Below are 19,045 nucleotides of genomic sequence, written 5' to 3' on the forward strand. Positions count from 1 at the left end.
TCATAGCCTTGACACTTTCACATACTGCATTCCACTTAATCTTCAAGAATAATCCTTCAACTTTGAAACAATTGTATCCAATTTTTAGGGGAGGAATTGTGTGTCTGAGAAATTTGCTTACTCTCATTTGGCCATTAGTCATTGGTGGAGCCCATATGTGAACTCAGGTTACTATTCTGGTTTTTTCCCTCTAAACCAAGCTACTGAAGCTGGCTAGTAAGATAAGGAATCAATGGATGGATCTGGAACCTGGCAAGAAATCCACGTGGGTACCGATACCCCCAAGATGGCTGCTGGAAGTCAACCCCCCAGCCCCATGATTCTGCCATTCAGAACAAGATTTCTTCCAGAAGCCAGGAGAAGCCCCGGATAGTCCCCAAAGGCTTTATCATTGGGCCCTCCTGGGGGACTGACAGGTGGGGTGATCAATCAAAACAACAAACAGCTTGAACTCCTCCCCTGCCATTAGCAAAGGGGTAGAATAATTAATAGTTCAAAAAGCAGGTGCAAGGCCTGAACTCGCTCTCTTGCCTTTGAACCCCGATTCTGGCTGCCTTCTCCCCCCACGTGGATCAACATGCAAGTAAAACCTGGGCATTTATAATCTATAATGGGAAATTGTAGTCTGTAAATCAGCCCACTTTTTAACACTTTTCAGCCCCTTCCTTTCTTCTGGGGACCCATGATCTGTTATTTTCTCCCATTTCTCTTCCCTCCCTAGCTGAATAAATTACTGGCCTAACTCATCTGACGTGCTCTTGAAATTTATTTCTGTAGTGTAGTCAGGAACCTAGACAAAATATGGTAACACTACTGTCTGATGTTTGTCATGGGAAGTGAGCACACAGTCTGTGCATCTGGGAAATGGACCACAGTGGAGCTGAGAATGCCTTTGATGGCCCTGACTCTTATCCTGGCTGTCTTGGAGAATGTAGCAGTTGCCTAGGGTGGCATATGCGTGTGGGGGCATCTTCTCTACCAATAGGAAAATGTGCTGATGATGGGATGAGACAAGTAAGGCAAAACAAGATTAGCCAGCATTCAATCCCCATAGTAACCCAGTGAGGAATTGTCTTCTTCAATCCCCACAGTAACCCAGTGGGGAAGATACTTACCATCTACAGATAAGAAAATGAACTTTGGAGTAGTTGATTTTTCCCCCTTTCTTGGAGAAGTTTCCTAGTTAACTAGTAAGTAGAAGAACCTGACTCATATTTGAGTGTCTCTGACCATATACTCTTAATAACTTTGCTGCATTGCATCTCACATTGAGAAAGATTATGTTCTCTGAACCAATAATCCAACAACTGCTAAACCGTAGAAACCTTTTATTTCTGGGGCAGTTAAACCAGGTGATTTGTGTTGCCTAAAAACATGCTGCTCTTATTCTACAGACAGCTCTTATATTTAGAGATCTGCCAACCTGAGGTAATCTCCCTTTCTAGTTTGTTTGTGGTTATTCACTCATTCAGGGCTGCTGTTCATTTTAATTAGTTATTTGACCTTTGGCCACAATAAAGTTCATCAGATTAAAAAATATTTTCTTAACATAGAAAATGGCCAACAAATACCAAAAGCTCCAGGCATGCTTGAATAAATACTCAGAGAGCTCGTAAAATGTCTGCCTGTGGCCTTGGCATTCGTGAGCTAAGAGGCATTTACAATTGGAACACAATCTTTGCTACCCTGGGGTTATTGCTTACATACCAATCTCAACTTGACCGTGAGCTTTGCTTTTTCCGCTGGCAAAAGGGAAACAGGCTTTTCGCGTTTTCTACATTTCCCAGTACTAAATAAATCTCACCCTATTTAAGTCACATATGCATACACTCACACACACACACTTTCTTAGCAAAACAGGCTTTTAAGAGGTTGAAACAATATAAACACTTGATATTGCAAAATGCAGAAACCTTTCCTAGTGAACCGTGAGCAGCATAAAGGACTTCAAGATACCAGAAGGAATGCAACTGGCCTGCGAAAGGGGATTTCCTCTCAAGGTGAAGCGCTGCTGTTTGCCAACAATGTCCTTCCAAGATGCTTGTGAATAGGGTCAGTTTCTTCTCTTTGGTGGTTTTTGGATTTAGGAAATGAATTCTTTGAACTTTTAAAGTTTAAAAAAAAACTTTTGAAGTTTTCTTTCCATATTGACTTGACTCAAACCTCTTGACTGAGCTCTCATTCTTTCTTGGTATCATAAGGATTCTTTGGCTAAAGTAACTTGGTGGAAAATATTTGAAAGAATTGACATGAAGGAAGTGTAAGGATGAAGTTGTTTTGCTTCTGGTCAGAATTTCCCTACACCATTTGTACATGTGAGGATTGCTCTGAAGAGTTGGATCATTTTTGCTCCACGACTCCAAGGCTTGGTTGGTGTCCACATTCATAATCTACTCCTTACATTATAACTTGGGGTGAAAGCTGGTTTCCGGCCGCATCCATTTTACTGGCAAATGAAAAAGTTCTTAAGACTCAGTCTCTACCTCAATGTTTTTTTTTTTAACTTCAATGATTTTATGTCACCCTTTTCCTTCTCTTCCTTTTACTTTTTTTTTTTTTTTTTTTCCCAGTATGGAGGCCGGGGATTGAACCTAGGACCTCATATGTGGATATGTGGAAAGCTGGTACTCGATCACTGAGTTGGTTTTTTCATTGGTTTGGTTATTGTTTGCTTGTTTGTTTTTTAGGAGGTCCCAGGAATCCGGGACCTCCCATGTGGGAAGCTGATGCTTCTCTATGCCTTTCTTTGAATTGGTTAAGGGCTGAAACTTAAATCAATGGAAATCTTGATTACTGATATATTAAGCTCTCAAACGAGTCATTGTGGGTAATTGTAGGATGTATCTGGCAAGCACAAAATGTCAAAATAGGCTGGCCAATCGAGTCTAGCTACATTTTTAAATGTTTTTCTCACTTTAAAAGTAATCTATGCTCATGGTAGAAAGTATATGTAAGAAAAGCATAAAAAAGAAAAATAACCCGTAAAATGCTATCACGCAGAGGTAGCAGCTATTAGCAATTTAATGCATTTCCTTTCAACCACGTGCATTTGTTAATGACTGCATGTCTGGGAATCTAGTGAAGCCAGGGAAGTGTTGGATTCCTCTAGGTTCTTGGCTATGTCGCATAAAAAAAAATTAAGAACACGCCAGTTTAGTGAGGCCAGTAAGAAGAGTTTATTGGGAAATGGGGGGAAAGAATGGAGCTTGCTGAGAAATGGGAGCGAGGGATGGAAATATGCACCGAGATTTGATGCGGGCTCCTGTAGGCAGCGAGCAGCGAGAAGTGGCTTGTGTGGTCATCTTTTAAGCCATTAATTATTCCTCCCTCCCCTTGCCAATGTTCAGGGGAGAGGCCCAGCTGTTTGCTGTTCTGATTGATTACCCCACCCCAGGGGGCCCCACCATGAGGCCCCTTGAGGGTACCAGGCTCATTTGGCAGCCTCCTCGGTGACAGTGTTTTCCTCAGTCTTTCCACACCGCCATGTTTTCCTGCCAGGTCTTAGACTTGTCTTCTCTTTTCCTAAACTAACCTACCTCACTAGAATAGTGACTGACGTGTTATACACTTAACAAATATTTGTGGTTTGTGGACAAAATGAGTTCTGTATTTCATTTTAGCAGAGTCTGTCTTGTTGGGTTTTTTTGTTTATTACTGTGAAAGTTCTCTTGGTTATAGCTGTAAACAACATCAATCTGTTTTGCAAGTTACCTCTGCTTGGCACCTGATTTCCTTTGATTTTTAACCAAACGTTTGTCTTTATCCTTGAGAGCCTGCTTGCTGGATTTACCTAGATAAACTTGGTAGTATATGTTCTTCCTGCTAATGTAATAGATAATATAGCCACGCTAATTTCTTTTAAATTTGTTTCTCCCCTCCCCCCCCACCCCAGTTGTCTGTTCTCTGTGTCCATTTGCTGCGTGTTCTTCTTTTTTGTCCGCTTCTGTTGTTGTCAGCGGCACGGGAATCTGTGTTTCTTTTGTTGTTGTTGTTGTGTCATCTTGCTGTGTCAGTTCTCCGTGTGTGGCGCCATTCTTGGGCAGGTCACACTTTCTTTCATGTGGGGCGGCTCTCCTTACGGGGTGCACTCCTTGCATGGCGGGGTCCCCTACGTGGGGGCACCCCTGCGTGGCATGGCACTCCTTGTGCGCATCAGTACTGCACATGGGCCAGCTCCACACAGGTCAAGGAGGGCCGGGGTTTGAGCCGCGGACCTCCCATGTGGTAGACAGACGCCCTATCCACTGGGCCAAGTCTGCTTCCCTAGCCACGTTAATTTTGACACTCAACCACTGAGCCACATTGGCTCCCCTGAGTTGACCCTTTCATTCGTTTGCTTTTTTGTTTGTTTGTTTGCTTTTTAGGAGACGCTGGACCTCCCATGTGGGAAACAGGCATTCAACTGCTTGAGCCATATCCAGTCCCCTACGTTAAGTTTATTTATTTTTTTCAGCAGGTACCGGAGAATGAACCCAGGACCTCATATATGGGAAGCAAGCATTCAACCACTGAGCTACACCCACTCCCTGTTAGTTTTATTATTTGCAGTGTGCCACCAGAAGGGAGGCAGTAGTGGGTTAGAAAGAGTGTAGAACCAGAAGTCATCCAATCCCAGCCCTGCAGCATCTATCTCACCTGTGTAGCCATACGCAAATCAATCTCTGACCTCAGTTTCCTCATCACCAAAGTAAGAATAAAAACCCACATCATATGCGTCTTGTGAGATAAAAATGTTAATGTTCATAGGAAAATCAATAGATAAATTTATCACACTTTGGGACTCAGAAAATTCCTTTTCTTAAAAATAAATCTTGATTTATCATGCCATATAAATTTTTATAAGTAAAAAGTTTTTTGTTTTTTTTTTTAATGAGGTTAAAGAGCTGTTACAGGGAAGCAGATGTGGCTAAACTGTTATAGCATCCACCTGCCATATGGAAGGTGCAGGGTTCAAACCCAGGGCCTCCTGGCCCATGTGGTGAGCTGGCCCACTCACAGTGCTGCTGTGTGCAAGGAGTGCCATGCCACACAGGGGTGTCCCGCACGTAGGGGAGCCCCACGTGCAAGGAACACGCCCCTCAAGGAGAGCCACCCCGCGTGAAAAGCACAGCCCACCCAGTAGTGGCGCCGCACACATGGAGAGCTGACACAGCAAGATGATGTGACAAAAAAGACATAGATTCCTGGTGTTGCCAAGAATGCAAGCAGACACAGAAGAATGCACAGCAAATGGACACAAGAGAGCAAACAACAGGGGAGGAGGGGTGGGGAGAGAAGTACATTTTAAAAATTTTAAAAAGAGCTATTACAAGGTTAATCATCTACCTTTTGTTTTTGTTTTTCAAATATCATCATGGCAAATGAATCAAATATTAGAATTTATAGGATTCACTCTTCAAAAGGGAATTCTTAAAAGGGCCAATTTAGGCTGCTCATTCTGGCTAAATCTACACCTAGGAAAATGACCATCATTTTAATTTTCTCCCCATTGATCTTTGAGTACTCAGGAGATTTTCTTCTTTTCTCAGAGCCACGTGTTACTTAATTTTTGAGCAGTTGCCTCTAAAAAGATGAGGGCTTTTAAAAATCTCTAGACCTGGGAAATCAGTTTGCAGCTGGTGAGGATAATTTTCATTTTCTAAGCACCTCCTGTGAGCCAGGGACAGTGCAATCAATGCCCTTCTACCTGCCTTGCCTCATGAAGTCATCGCAAAACCTTGAAGGAAGTGGGAGCATTATCCCACTTTCTAGATGGTCCCAAGCATTACGTGCATCTTACAGACGAGGAAATGGAACCTCAGCACGTGCGTTGCTGGCTCACAATCACAAAGCCGGTTTGACGACTTTGGCATTGTGGTGACAGGGCGGGATGAGGAGTTGCGTGCATCACTTGACGCGGGGCCCTGTGGCCAGCGGGTCCTGGGGCTCTGGCGGCTAAAAGAGCACAGCCTGTGCCCCCAGGCCCCTCCTGGGGGCCGCGCGTGCCGCACGCATCCAGCACCGACAGCTGCAGCGCTCGCCCGAGGAGGCAGCCCCGAGGGCCCCGCGCCCGCCGCCAGCACCGCGCGGTCGGCGGCGCCCTTGACCGCCCCGCGCCGCCGCCCCGCCGCAGCGCCCCACCGCAGCACCCGCTGCCCGGGCGCCCCGGCCCTGTGGTCGTTTGTATCCACATGGTCTTATGGTAGCTGTTTAATTTAACGCTGGTCTCCCTCTCTGTTTTTGTTGTTCACTGCATCCCCGGCTCTTAGCATGGCTTGAATTTGTGTAACCCAAATGAATACACCACATGTGATAATATTGTGACCTACTGCGTGTGAGACTTCTTCCAAGCCTTCCGCACACCACCCCATCTTTTTCTTAGCTGAAGTGAATAAGTAATAGCTGTCAAATCAACTAGTTTCTAAAGTAAATACTATGAATGTTATGAATCTCTCTCCTTTATTATTTTACTTTTATTCCTTGGTTAATATGTACAGACCAGGAATGTATTCAGCGAGGTAAAATGACTTGTGCAAGGTCACTGGGTGGATGCAGGATTGACTGACTCCAAACTTAGGAGTGTTTCAGGCATGCTGCCCCTTGAATTTGCACAATTCTTTTGGAAAGAAATTAAGCACTGTGGTAGTACCATGGTACAAATTTAGCACCTATGCTTCTGGAAATTCCACTTCTGGAAATCTATCATAATGGAGTAGAAAAATCTAAAGTCAAAAAGAAAAGAGATTAATCACAAAGATGATCATTACAGCATTATTTACAAAATAAAAAAAGTGAAAAGCAGAGTTTCCATTTGTTTAAATAAATACTAAATTTTCTATTCAGATGTTTAAACAAAGCTTCAATTACATGTGCATTAAAATAAAAACCTGCCCTTCCACGCGCTCAATGGTAACACATGAGAATATTATGGAACCATGGAAAGTATTTTTTTGTGAAAAAGATATAACAATGCTTATTTTAACAAGTAAAATAAAGCAGGACGTAACAATGCCTAATAGAGTATGATGTAACTTCCTCAATTGTGCATGGGTGGTAGGAGAATTATTTTAACACTGCTAGATGCATGTGCTCCATAAATGTTAATCAGATAAATAAATGAAAAAGACTGAGAGGAAGGATAATTCCTAAAATGTTTTCCCCCTACTCTTCAAAGTTTTCTAAAGTAAGATATATTTGGTTTTATAATGAAACCAAACTATTACTTGTTTTTAGTGATACCAAAGCTAGGGTGTTTGCTTACTCACAAGTATATTTCACAACTTATTTCACAGTCTTGCCAGGTCAACTGTCTTTCTTACAGATAGGTGAGGAACTGGGGCCTCAAAAGTTTATTCTTGGGAAGCAGATGTGGCTCCAGTGATTAGGCTTCCACCTACCATATGGGAGGACCTGGGTTCGATCTCTGGGACCTCCTGCAAAAAAAAAGCAAGACCATGTGGCAAGCTGAGTGCTGCGTAGCAAACTGAGTGCCCGTGCAGCGAGCCAGTGCCTGAGCTAGTAAGTCACCCAGCAGAATGATGATGCAACGAAGGGGAGATGAAGGGGAGAGTCAAAGTGAGGGGCAGCAGAGACAAGGAACTGAGGTGGTACAAGTGACAGGGAACCTCTCTCCACCTCAGAGGTCCCCAGGACCGAATCCTGGTGAATCCTAGAGGAGAAAGATGGGAAGAGAAGACAAAAAGAGAAATAGATACAGAAGATCACACAACAGATGGACACAGACAGCAAAAACATCAGGGTAGGGAGGAGGGGGAGGAAAAAAAAGTTTCTTCTTATCTGAAATCACATAGTTAGTAAGGGCAGAGTCGAGGTCTACTGACTCTAAGCCTCTTGGCATTGCCTGACTCTGAATTGAGTTGGTACATGCCACTCTCTTCCTTGGCACAAACTCTATGACCTGCCCTGCCCCCAGCTTGTTGGGCGATTTTGAGTAAGTCACTTCCTTCTGGATCTTTCTTTCTTGGATTTTTGACCTAATGACTTATCTCTTCCTTCTCCATTCTCTTCTGCATTAGAAGGGTGGTGGCCATCATGTTGAATATTGCTCCCCTGGCCACTCTTATTTGCTATTTATGTCTTTACCTGTTTGTTGTGTGTCTTGCCTCTCGAGAATCCATGCTCCATGAGGACAGCTTGTCAGAGTCTCCATAGTTGCAAAGCACGTGGGCTCTGAGTCAGCTGATTCGGGTGATGTCTCTACCACCTGCCGACATGTGACTTAGGGCAACCACTCCATCTCCTTTCTTCAGTTCGTTCCTCTAGAACAGGAGTTCTCAACGAGGATCCGTGAGTTTGAATTGAAATTCAAAAAAACATTATTCTTGTGGGGATGTGTTGGTGCGGGTGCGATATATTTATTAAACAGTACACAGTATAGTGTGGACTTTGTAAGGGGTCCGTGGTTTTCACCTGACTGGCAAAGGGTTCTGTAGAACAAAAAAGGTTAAGAAGCCCTGCTCTAGAGCCAAACTACTGCCTGACTCCCAGGGTGGTCTGAGGATAAATGACAATTACATAAAAAAATTTCTTACAGAGTGGGGAAAGGGAGGAGAATGCAAGAACGGCTACTGATTTCGTTATCGTCATTATCTTTAAGGAGACAGAGGTTGTGGTGGAGAAGGCAGCTTGCCAGGGTCAACCAAAGATAACTGTAGAACACTTACTTTTTTAAAGTCTCCCCTGCCCACCATGACCGTTACCTCTTTAATATCAGGTAAAACTGTTCTCTGAGAACACCTGGACCACCAGTTTGATCAAATGCAAAATATATTTTTCTCCAAATTTTGCCATGCTTGCTACAAGCCAACATAGTTTGAATAACTGTAATCAACATCCAAATATATCCCCTTTGATCAGAATTGAGGCTTTATTATTGTGCAAGGAAAAGAACTAAAACTTAATTCCAAGCATACCTAGTTAACATTTGCAGAGCAGTGTATCGTTCACAAAACACATTCAACATTTAAAGAACAAAAAGACATTTATTTGAAGAACAGAATATATTTAGAATTGCTTTGTTCTACGTTAAAAAGAATTCCACTTACCCTAAGCCTAAACTTTGTAATTTCATATTAAACAATGAAGTTATTTTATACACTCTAGTAAAACAATTTGGAAAGAATAGCATTTGACAGAATAAAAAATTGCATATACATGTGACTCCAAAATAGTATTATTTTAAATCCAATTTTAAACCTCCAAAAATACGTTGCCCCATCATTAAATGTATGATAACTGAAAATATGTAAGTATATAAAATATGTGAAAAAGAAAACTAGTATATATATATCTTCCAACCTTAATTTCATAAAAGGAGAATAAGGGTGCAACAGCAAAGGAAAAGCAGGGGTTTTTGGTTTTTTGTTTTTTTTTCTATTTTCTTTCCGGTCTCCTTATTTTTCTTGTTTCTAATCTGCTCCTCTTGTTTTGCCTTAGGTAATACATTGCCAGGAGTGGAAACTGACCAAATATGCTACTTTATCAGGTCCTTGCAGCTTTTGAATCCCCTGCCTGGGAACTTCCAAAGAAAAAGGGGGAGGAGGACTCAAAGAAAACAGAGCTCACTCAAGACCCTCTCTGAGAAATTCATATTCTGATGAGGCAAGCAAGATAGAAGTCTCACGGGAAGTTGCAGCACATCAAAGGCACATCAAATGGGCAGTATACATAATAAAGAAAGGGTAGGACAACAGGCTAACAAGGTATTGTTGCCAGGATTGAACAGTTTGCGCATCAGACTAAAAAGTTACTGGATTAGATGGCACCTAGACTTTCTGATTTAGGGAGTTCTCATCTAACAAATACAAAGTTTTCCAGAGAAAATCTCCCAGTTAGCCTAAGCTTGTTTCTCTGGATTGAAGAAATGCATAGTTATTGTACTTGTAAAATAGAGTGGGTCCTTACACGTGAGAGGGGCTAGGAAAGAGAGAGAAGAACGTGATTGCCCATCTTGCAGAAACCAGTTGAACACAGTGCACATGGCAAGATTGTTATTTCTGATCCCCTACATCCCCTGCATGGAAAATCACAATGAAAAGTGGTAGCAAAACTGACAGATTGTTTTACTCCTAATTGCAAGACTCCCATGTTGCAATTCTGACTTACTCTTGGGGACCATAGCCTATAAGTCATGACCCATCTTGCTTAGAAGACCTGCCTGAGAAGGACTCCTAAGGGATGATGAATTCGCATATGTATCTCTTGCTGCTACGGCAGGCCTCATCGCTCCATTTGCCCTGAGCCGACTGGGAGAAGAAGGCACAGTTTTCCTTCTTGCCTCCGTTGGGCTGTGCCCGGTCCCAGTTGAGGAAGGAGATGGCAACTCCATGGACATCGACAAACTTGCCCTCGGTGACCATGTCGTTGATGCCCAGCCAAAAGTCGTTGACACCGGGCAGGCTCCTTTTGCCGTAGTCTCGGAGAGCGTTGATTTCATCGCTGTTTCTAGGGATCGCCAGTGTCCCCCCCTTGGAAATGCAGTCCTCGTTGGCTTCATGAAAATGCTTCAGGCCTTCTGAGGCTAGGTAGCATTTCTTGTGCACTTTTGTGCCCCGGAGACAGACTGTGAAGAAGTGAAATTTAACATTAGGAGATGCTTTTGGAATGTAAAATGCCTACGGCTGGACCTGGCAAATAGCAGGAAATATTTGTGGAGTGAATGGTGTGTGAGAATAATGATGAGTTAATATTTATTGAGGATTCTGTGTGTCCCAGATGCTGTCATTTTTACATCTCAGAATACAGAGTCATAGAGAAATTGGTATTGTAATACCATATTGTATAAGACTGCACCTCACTTAGCATGTGAGCTCAAGCTATACAAACCCAAATGTGTCCAACACTCAAAACAGGGCCTAAAGCCTCACGTTGCTTTACGATACACAGGCTCCAGGGCCATACTGCCTGGATTTGAATCTCAACTTTATCACTTACTAGCTGTGCAAATCCTGGACAAATTGCATATCTTGCCTGTGACTCAGTTTCCTTAATGAGGATAATCACAATGGCACCTATCTCATGAGTTGTTAAGACAATTAAAGAGTGCATGCTTATAAAGTATTGATAGGACCCTTTCCTCTTCTGCATGAGAATGTGATTTTCCTTTAACTTTCGAATTCTTTTCCCATTGAAACCTGTTAAAGACAGTATGTCACCTATGTTACTAGGCAACACAGCAGAGGGTAAAAATTGATCCCTTATTGGTAATATACGCTTCATCTGGCAGTTATCAATACTTGATGGAAAGCCACTGCTCAAGGCTTTCCTGAAGGTGGCGACTCCTGTCATTGGGCAGGTCTCTTGCTGGGATGCTGGAAGCTTTGCTTTTGGAGTTGCTGCCAGAATTGCTTCTATGGGGTATGAGGCTTGTAAGCCACGGCTTTTCCTGCACCTACCTACTGTGACTTGCTTCCTCGCCCGGCGGAGCTTGTGGTGAGCTCAGGTCACAGCTGCTGGGAGTTCTCCTTCCATGGAGATGGAAGGCCAGACATTCTCCTGTTGTCAAACTGTAGTTCCTAACCAATGTCCTTCCAAGCAGATCTCATGCTGAGTGAGTTGGGTTTTTTATTTTTATTTTTATTTTTGAGGTGCCACGGCCAGGGACTGAACCCGGGACCTCGTCTGGGAAAAGATGGCACTCAACCACTGAGCCACATCAGCTCCCCTGATTTTTTCATTTGTTTGCTTGTTGTTAGGTTTTGTTTGTGTGTGTGTTTTTTAGAATGTACCAAGAACTGAACCCAGGATCTCCCACATGGGAAGCAGGTGATCACTCTCTTGAGCCACATCTGCTCCCCTAAGTGAGTCTTTTGATGCTGTATTTAGTTGAATTTCAGTGGGGCAGCACTTAGGAAAAAACCAGTATTTGCTAATTATTTAGTCTATTGATAATTGCTTCAATTCTGTTTCATTGCCCATTAGAGAAGAATTACTGACCTTTAAAATGTACTGTAGGCCTGAAATGCCTATTTTTATTTCTATTCCACCCATATATAGAAGAATGGGGTGGCAAATTAAGCTGATTTCCAAAAACAATCATCTCCCCAGCTTTCAGGTTCTCAGGTCTGGACACATCTGTGGCTTGTCAATGTCTCTTTCAAAAACATGTCACCCAGAACTCAACATGTATACTCTAACTATGCTTTAAGTTGTTCCCAATCACTGTTTCTTCTCCCACCTCTTTTGGGATGAGGCATCAGTGAGATAGTCTTACCTGTCTGCAGGGCTTGCATTTCCTTCAGCGCGTTGACTTCTCTCCAGAGCTTTTCAACTTGAGTCTTCAGATCTCCATCCTTTTCTGGAGGAAATTTTAGGGTAGAGTGTAGTAGAAGGAATGAAAAGCATATGATTAAAATAAAAATAATAATAAATAAGTTTTGGAAGCCAGAATCCAAGGAGAGCTGGTGGTTTTAATGAAACCAGTTAATATAAAAATAAGGCATAAAGGTAACTTGGGCAAGACAATTCCTATGAGCTTGGTGGGGCAATGGTACTGGCAGGTCCTTCTGTAAGCTAGGCTCCTTTCTCTCCAGTCCCATCCCATAGGACTCGTTCTCCTGTCTTTGTCTCCAGGCAGGATGAATCCCAGGTGCATCCTAGAACAAGCTCCTTTGTACTCAGGAGCCTTCCATTTTGTTCCTTCTGCTGGGAACACTCTTGCCCTAGCTTTCTTCTCATCGAGACCCAGCATAAATATGTTCTCCTCTGAGAAAACATTTTTGATCCTCCTCTCTCAATTAGCATCCCTCCCATTACCTCTTTCTTTGAACCTTGTTTATTTTTCAATGGATCCCTTTCTTCAATCTATAGTTCTTTTACCTTATGCCAGCCGTCTTATTATCTACAGTACCCCTGAAGCTTAACACGATACCTGGCACATCACAGTTGCTCATATTTGTTGAATGAATAAAAAGTTCCTTTGCTCTTTAAGAACAGCTATGAAAGGAGGAAAATGAAATCCCTATTGAAGAAGGGAATGAATTTAATGGGCTAAGTGTCTTGGCAGATAAATGGCAGAACTCAGACTTCTTTGGGCCCCTAATCTCCATGCCCCCAATCTCCCAACACAGCCCCTGTGTCAGGTGTGGTAGCTCCTAGCAAGGTTAAGGAATCTCCATGGAGGAGCAGGGACCAAAGAGAAGGGAAAGGGTGTGAATTGGCGCAGTGTGAAAATACATGTGATATGGCACTGTGAAAATACATCTCTATTAGCTATTAGGAGTTTATTTGGTCTAGAAAGTCCACAGATGAGACTAAAGAATCTTCACAGGTCTTTTTTTTCCCTTAGGATTTATTTTTTTAATTTATTTCTCTCCCTTCCCCGCACTGCCCCCCAGCTGTCTGTTCTCTGTGTCCATTCGCTGTGTGTTCTTCTGTGACCGATTCTATCCTTACCAGCGGCACTGGGAATCTGTGTTTCTTTTTGTTGCTTCATCTTGCTGTGTCAGCTCTCTGTGTGCACAGCGCCATTCTTGGGCAGGCTGCACTTTCTTTCACGCTGGGCGGCTCTCCTTATGGGGCGCACTTCCTTGCGCATGGGGCTCCCCTACGTGGGGGACACCCCTGCGTGGCACAGCACTACGTGCACGCATCAGGACTGCATGTGGGCCAGCTGCACACGGGTCAAGGGGGCCCGGGGTTTGAACCACAGACCTCCCATACGGTAGGCGGACACCCTAACCACTGGGCCAAGTCCTCTTCCCTCACAGGTCTTCTTGATCCTCCTGTAGGAAGGAAGCCTCATGGGAAGATGAAGAAATTGAAATACTGGACTTGATGGGACCTCTCTTAGAGGGTAACAGGTTATATGAGCTCTTCTAAGGCAGGAATTACAACAAATAATAAAAATTAAAAATATAAAAAATTACCAGACACTGGGTGCCAGAAGCTTCATTCTTTCACTAATTATATGTGGTATCACACTATCATTATTCCCATTTCACAGAAGAAGAAATCGAGGATGAAGGATGAATTCATCTGGCCAAGGGCACCCAGCTAGTAAGGTGCAGTCAGGATTTGAATCTCACAGATTCCAAGCCTGTTCTTGCCCCATCCCTCTGAGCTACTTCTGTACAGAGTTTGTCTTTAACTCCTTGGTCCCTAGCACACACCCCCTTGGCCTCAGGCAGAGAAGATGCTTAAAACTTGACACAAACTGTTCTCAGCTGCCTCTTTGTAGGGATGCTGTAGAGAAAATCTGTGTTCTGTCCTAGATTTTCCAGGACAGTCCAAAATTCACACTTGCTAACTCACTGTTCCTTAAACATGTATTTCCTAAGCCATGTGTTTCACCTTTGGGTTAGGAAAATGATTTTTTGGGTAACCAGGGGTGGCCCCATCCTCTATTTTACTTAATCATTAATTCCCAAAGCATCTAATAGCTTGGCCTAGAAATAAAATAACCCAAGAATTTCCTTGATAAGGCCATTCAATCTAGCACAAATGTCAGGGTACATGCAGAGTGCACAAACATCAGCTATAGAGAGGCCAGGCTTGAAAAACCTCTAAAGACTTACTTCAGGTTATAAGTTGTCAGCTCTGCTGTCCCTGTCCCTCTCAGTGTTGTTTCATTTTATTTAAATAAGTGGCCTCCACTGGGGGGAGCATTATAGCATTAAGCATTACAATTAACTTGAAGACATATGGATTAATATTAGCTTCTGGAAGTCATCATCCAGGCAGCTTGAGTGTTTGCTTCCATTGTTGTGACTAATGAGGATGTGTTTTATCTACAATGAACAAAGGAAAATTCGACCAACTATTTCACTGTAAAAATTGTATTTTATTCATTAATGCAACACATAATTTGTTGAGGCCTATGAAGGGAATATCGGGGAACTCCTAAGTTTGGAGCGAAATCATTCAATTGCCATTGTGAGTCCAAGAATAGGTTTAGACTCAAAAAGAATTGTTCATTATGGTATTGTTCTTCTCTAAAAGTAGATACAGCTGAGAAATGCAGAAATCATTCCCAAAAGAAATGAGCAATAAACATAAGAATAATGTTGAACCTCCACAGTAATCAAAGAAATGCAAATAGAATGAAAGATTTTTTTTTTTAGTCAGGTGGGTACAACCAAATATGATATTATATACCAATGATATGAAAAGCAGACTTGGCCCAAAGGATAGGGCATCCACCCACCACATGGGAGGTCCACGGTTCAAATCCCGGGCCTCCTTGACCCGTGTGCAGCTGGCCCATGCCCAGTGCTGATGTGCGCAAGGAGTGCAGTGCCACATAGGGGTGTCCCCCGCATAGGGGAGCCCCACGCGCAAGGAGTGCGCCCCATAAGGAGAGCCGCCCAGTGCGAAAGAAAGTGCAGCCTGCCCAAGAATGGCGCTGCACACACGGAGAACTGACACAACAAGATGATGCAACATAAAGAAACACAGATTCCAGGTGCCACTGATAAGGATAGAAGCAGTCACAGAAGAACAGACAGAGAATGGACACAGAGAGCAGACAATGGTGGAGGGTGGGGGAGGGGAGAGAAGGGGAGAGAAATAAATTAAAAAAAAAATAAATCTTTAAAATATATATATATACACCAATGATATGATGCTGGGTTGGCAAGGCGAGTGGGAATGGGCATTCTTCTGCCTTGAAGATGGGAGCATGGACTGGTGCTATCACTTCATTTTGGGAGCTAATTAGAAAGTGTGTTAACTTGCAATATTATTTCTAGAAATATATAACAGCATCCTAGCATGGGAATCAATATATGGGTACAAAGCAATTTCTTGGGCATTGTATCAACAGGAGAGAGACTAGAAACACAATATTCACTAAGAGAGAACTGATTAAATAAGTCATCCATGCAATGGAATATTATACAGTTGTTAAAAAGGAATGAGGGAGAAAAGAATGAAGTATGCCTTACATTGATAGCTGTCTAAAATTTAATAGATGAAACAAATGCATTTACCTGCCAAGAATCAGTCGATTTTTATTTTATTAAAATATCAAATTTTCATCATATATTTACAAAGCTCTGGGAATATTATCGTGGACTAGTTGATAGTGGGTAATTCTGTGGAGAGGATTGGAAGGAAAAACAGGGGCTTTCACTTTGGATTTCATAAATTTTGAATTATTTCTTTGTAATTTAAAATATTTTAAAGTGTGTATGTGTATATGTGTATGAGAGAGAGAGAGAAAGAAAGCTGGATATGATCTAAACTGTTAATACTTCAGAAACACCCACACAGTACAATACACACACACATTCACACTCGTTTCCTTTCCTCACCCCACCTACTGGGTGGTCACCATTTTGCCACTCCCTCCCAGTGGTGAAAAAATACTGGCAATAAAAATCTGCCACATCACCCTGCTTGCCTTTCTCTTGTCCTCCTGCCTCTGCCCTCGTCTTCAGCAATATACTTTATCTACGCACAAAAATCATTTCATCTTTCATTTAAAAAGGTAACATGCAAGTATACTTGATAAGAAAAAAAGTTTCACTTAAGAACCTTGTAACAGACCTAAGTTTTATAAATGAGGCCCCTGGAAAGGACACTTCTTTTTTTTTTCTGTAATAATGGCTAGTTTTATTCGTCTGGCTAAGAGATCCAGGAGCAATTTGAGGTTTACATTTCTTTTTATAGTTCTTTATCAAGAGTTTAAGTGCCCTATTACACTTATATGCTGGTTGCAAATTATTTGATTAAATCTCACTTATTAAACTATCTTTAATTCTTTGTGTGTGTGACACAAGTAATATGGTCATTAAAAATGCATTTAAGCAAAAAAACCAAAAGAACAAAAACACACCACTCAGAAACAAGCAGTTAAGTTTTTGATAAACGTGTGTACATATACACCATACAAACACACACAGTTTAGAGTTTTATCCTACATAAATGAGCTGATGCTTTACAGGCTGCGTTGAAAGCTGTTACGTTTCATTTTACGATATGAAATGAACATAAAAGGGCACTTCTGAACCATCAAAACGAAACAGCAACAAAAACAGACCAATGCCCCATTTACTGACCGGCCACCTGAGTTCAGTGTCAGATCAAGGCTTTGATCTTTTGGTATGCTTTTGTGTTTTATTAGAAATGAAGTGAAATTGTTAAGGAAACATTACCGTAATATTTAGCTGGAAAAGCACTGAGGATATGAAAATGATTCAGAGGAGGATGAGGGAAGACTTCATCCTATGTCTTGATACTTTTTGTTTCCCTTTAATTTCAGCGTATTGCAAACAAATTACCATCATTCTTGTACTTAGCAACTTTTTAACCTCTTAACAAGTCACTCCATATTTGGGATTGCTTGGAGATTCAATTTTGCATTAAAATATCTCCCCAAAACCACATGAGTTTGTATGTGGAAATACTTTCAAGGCAAAGAGAGATTCTATTTCTCCATCTATGATATGAAAAAGTTTAGATATATGGAACAGACTGTGCTCAAGACACATGAAAATAAACCTACACAATAACCAATGACAGAAAAGGAAATTGCAGTTACCAATAAGTAGCTCTACCATCTACCCCACCTTTAATAAGTCTATATTTATCTTGGAGTTATCTATTTGGATAGACTCACACAGCATCTGCAAGTGAAACAGTGTGCTCTATATTAACAATATGTTCCACTCCAAACATCTTTCAGAACACCAGACGTCCGCGGGACCAGGGAAGACCCTACAAAAGAACATTCTACATCTCTAACCCCATCTGACAAAGGAACAATAGAGAAATATCTTCCATTACAAAAGATTTTTGTGAGGAAAAAAAAAGCCCCACCACACAATTTTTATAATATCAAGCTGTCCCAGAGGACCAAAAGGTCACTTAATCCCCTGAAATGTCATATCCACACAATGGCATGGTGTGGTCACCAGGGTGGACTCCTCGAGGTGCTTGGAAAGCGGCGTGGCCCGTCACCTCCCTGCACGCTGAGCAAGCCTAGGCTTTTGCTCGAGACTGGAAACCCCGTTACCTTTCACGCGACGTTTGCTGTGTTTCCTGGCTTTTGATTTGGACGTGTGGCCGGTGGTCTGATCCAAGAGTAAGGTGATAACCAGGATGCAAATTACGAGTCCCTTCTTTGCCATGGCTCCCGGGCCGGCCTGGCAGGTCGCTTTGCCAGCCCCTTGGAAGCAGTCGGGAGCCAGTCAACTGCACAGCCTCATGGTGCTCTGGAATGCCCGGGGCCAGCTTTTTAAAAGTGAGCTGTGAAGGCTGGCTGGACGCGCTGCTGACGAAATGTTTGACTGTCTCTGCTGGCCACAGCATAAGGCGGCACCTTGTTCTCATGGCTGGTGTTGGTTTATTTTATTTTTGCTGCATTTCCTACTTGACTTGCTCTTTCAGGGTGCATCCTAGTTAATGAAGAATTCTGTCTGCTTTCCTTTTATTTATTTATTTATTTATTTTTCCTTCTTTATTTTTTTTTTAATGTTACATTAAAAAAATATGAGGTCCCTATGTACCCCTCACCCCTGTCACCCCACTCCTCCCACATCAACAACCTCTTTCATCATCGTGGCACATTCATTGCATTTGGTGCATACATTTTGGAGCACTGCTGCACCACATGGACAGTGGTTTACATTATAGTTTACACTCTCCCCCAGTCTACCCAGTGGGCCATGGCAGGACATACAATGTCCAGCATCTTAAGATATGTACTCATTCAGTTAAAAAAACATGCACCTATGGGGGGAAGGGATGCTTGAGGTCCCCCTGAAAATCCAATATTTAAGTTTTGATTTGAACCTCTAAAGTTCACTCAATATAATGGGAAATATATTCAATTCTGAGGCCGTGGGTTCAATCCCCATCCTGGTACCTCAAAAAAACAAAAATAAAAATAAAATAAAAAATAAAACAGGAAAATTGCTGCTTGTGTGGGTGTATGAGCGTGAGACCACATAATACCACAAGAGCTAAACCAGTGTGTCTACACACACTCATGCGTCTACACAGCACAACTGGAAACTGGGAATGGTTTAGTCTGTGGATTCATGGAGTTGGTAGAGTTGTACCTGATTGAAAAAAAAAAGCCTCCCTATACTAGGATTTTTGCAGT

At 42.3% G+C, this 19,045-nt stretch overlaps 1 protein-coding gene across 1 annotated transcript; it reads right to left on the bottom strand.

Annotated features, from left to right (window-relative positions):
- Positions 1-9,356: 9,356 nt before the first annotated feature.
- On the bottom strand, positions 9,357-18,213 carry CLEC3A (C-type lectin domain family 3 member A). The gene is made up of 3 exons (XM_004477613.5): positions 17,954-18,213; positions 12,212-12,295; positions 9,357-10,561 (listed from the first exon to the last, which is right to left on the bottom strand). The coding sequence occupies exons 1-3, from the start codon at positions 18,066-18,068 to the stop codon at positions 10,170-10,172; spliced, it is 591 nt and encodes a 196-aa protein (XP_004477670.1). The 5' UTR covers positions 18,069-18,213; the 3' UTR covers positions 9,357-10,169.
- Between the last annotated feature and the right edge of the window lie 832 nt (positions 18,214-19,045).

Source organism: Dasypus novemcinctus, chromosome 18 (assembly GCF_030445035.2).
Source record: "Dasypus novemcinctus isolate mDasNov1 chromosome 18, mDasNov1.1.hap2, whole genome shotgun sequence".
NCBI classification, from domain to species: Eukaryota; Metazoa; Chordata; class Mammalia; order Cingulata; family Dasypodidae; genus Dasypus; species Dasypus novemcinctus.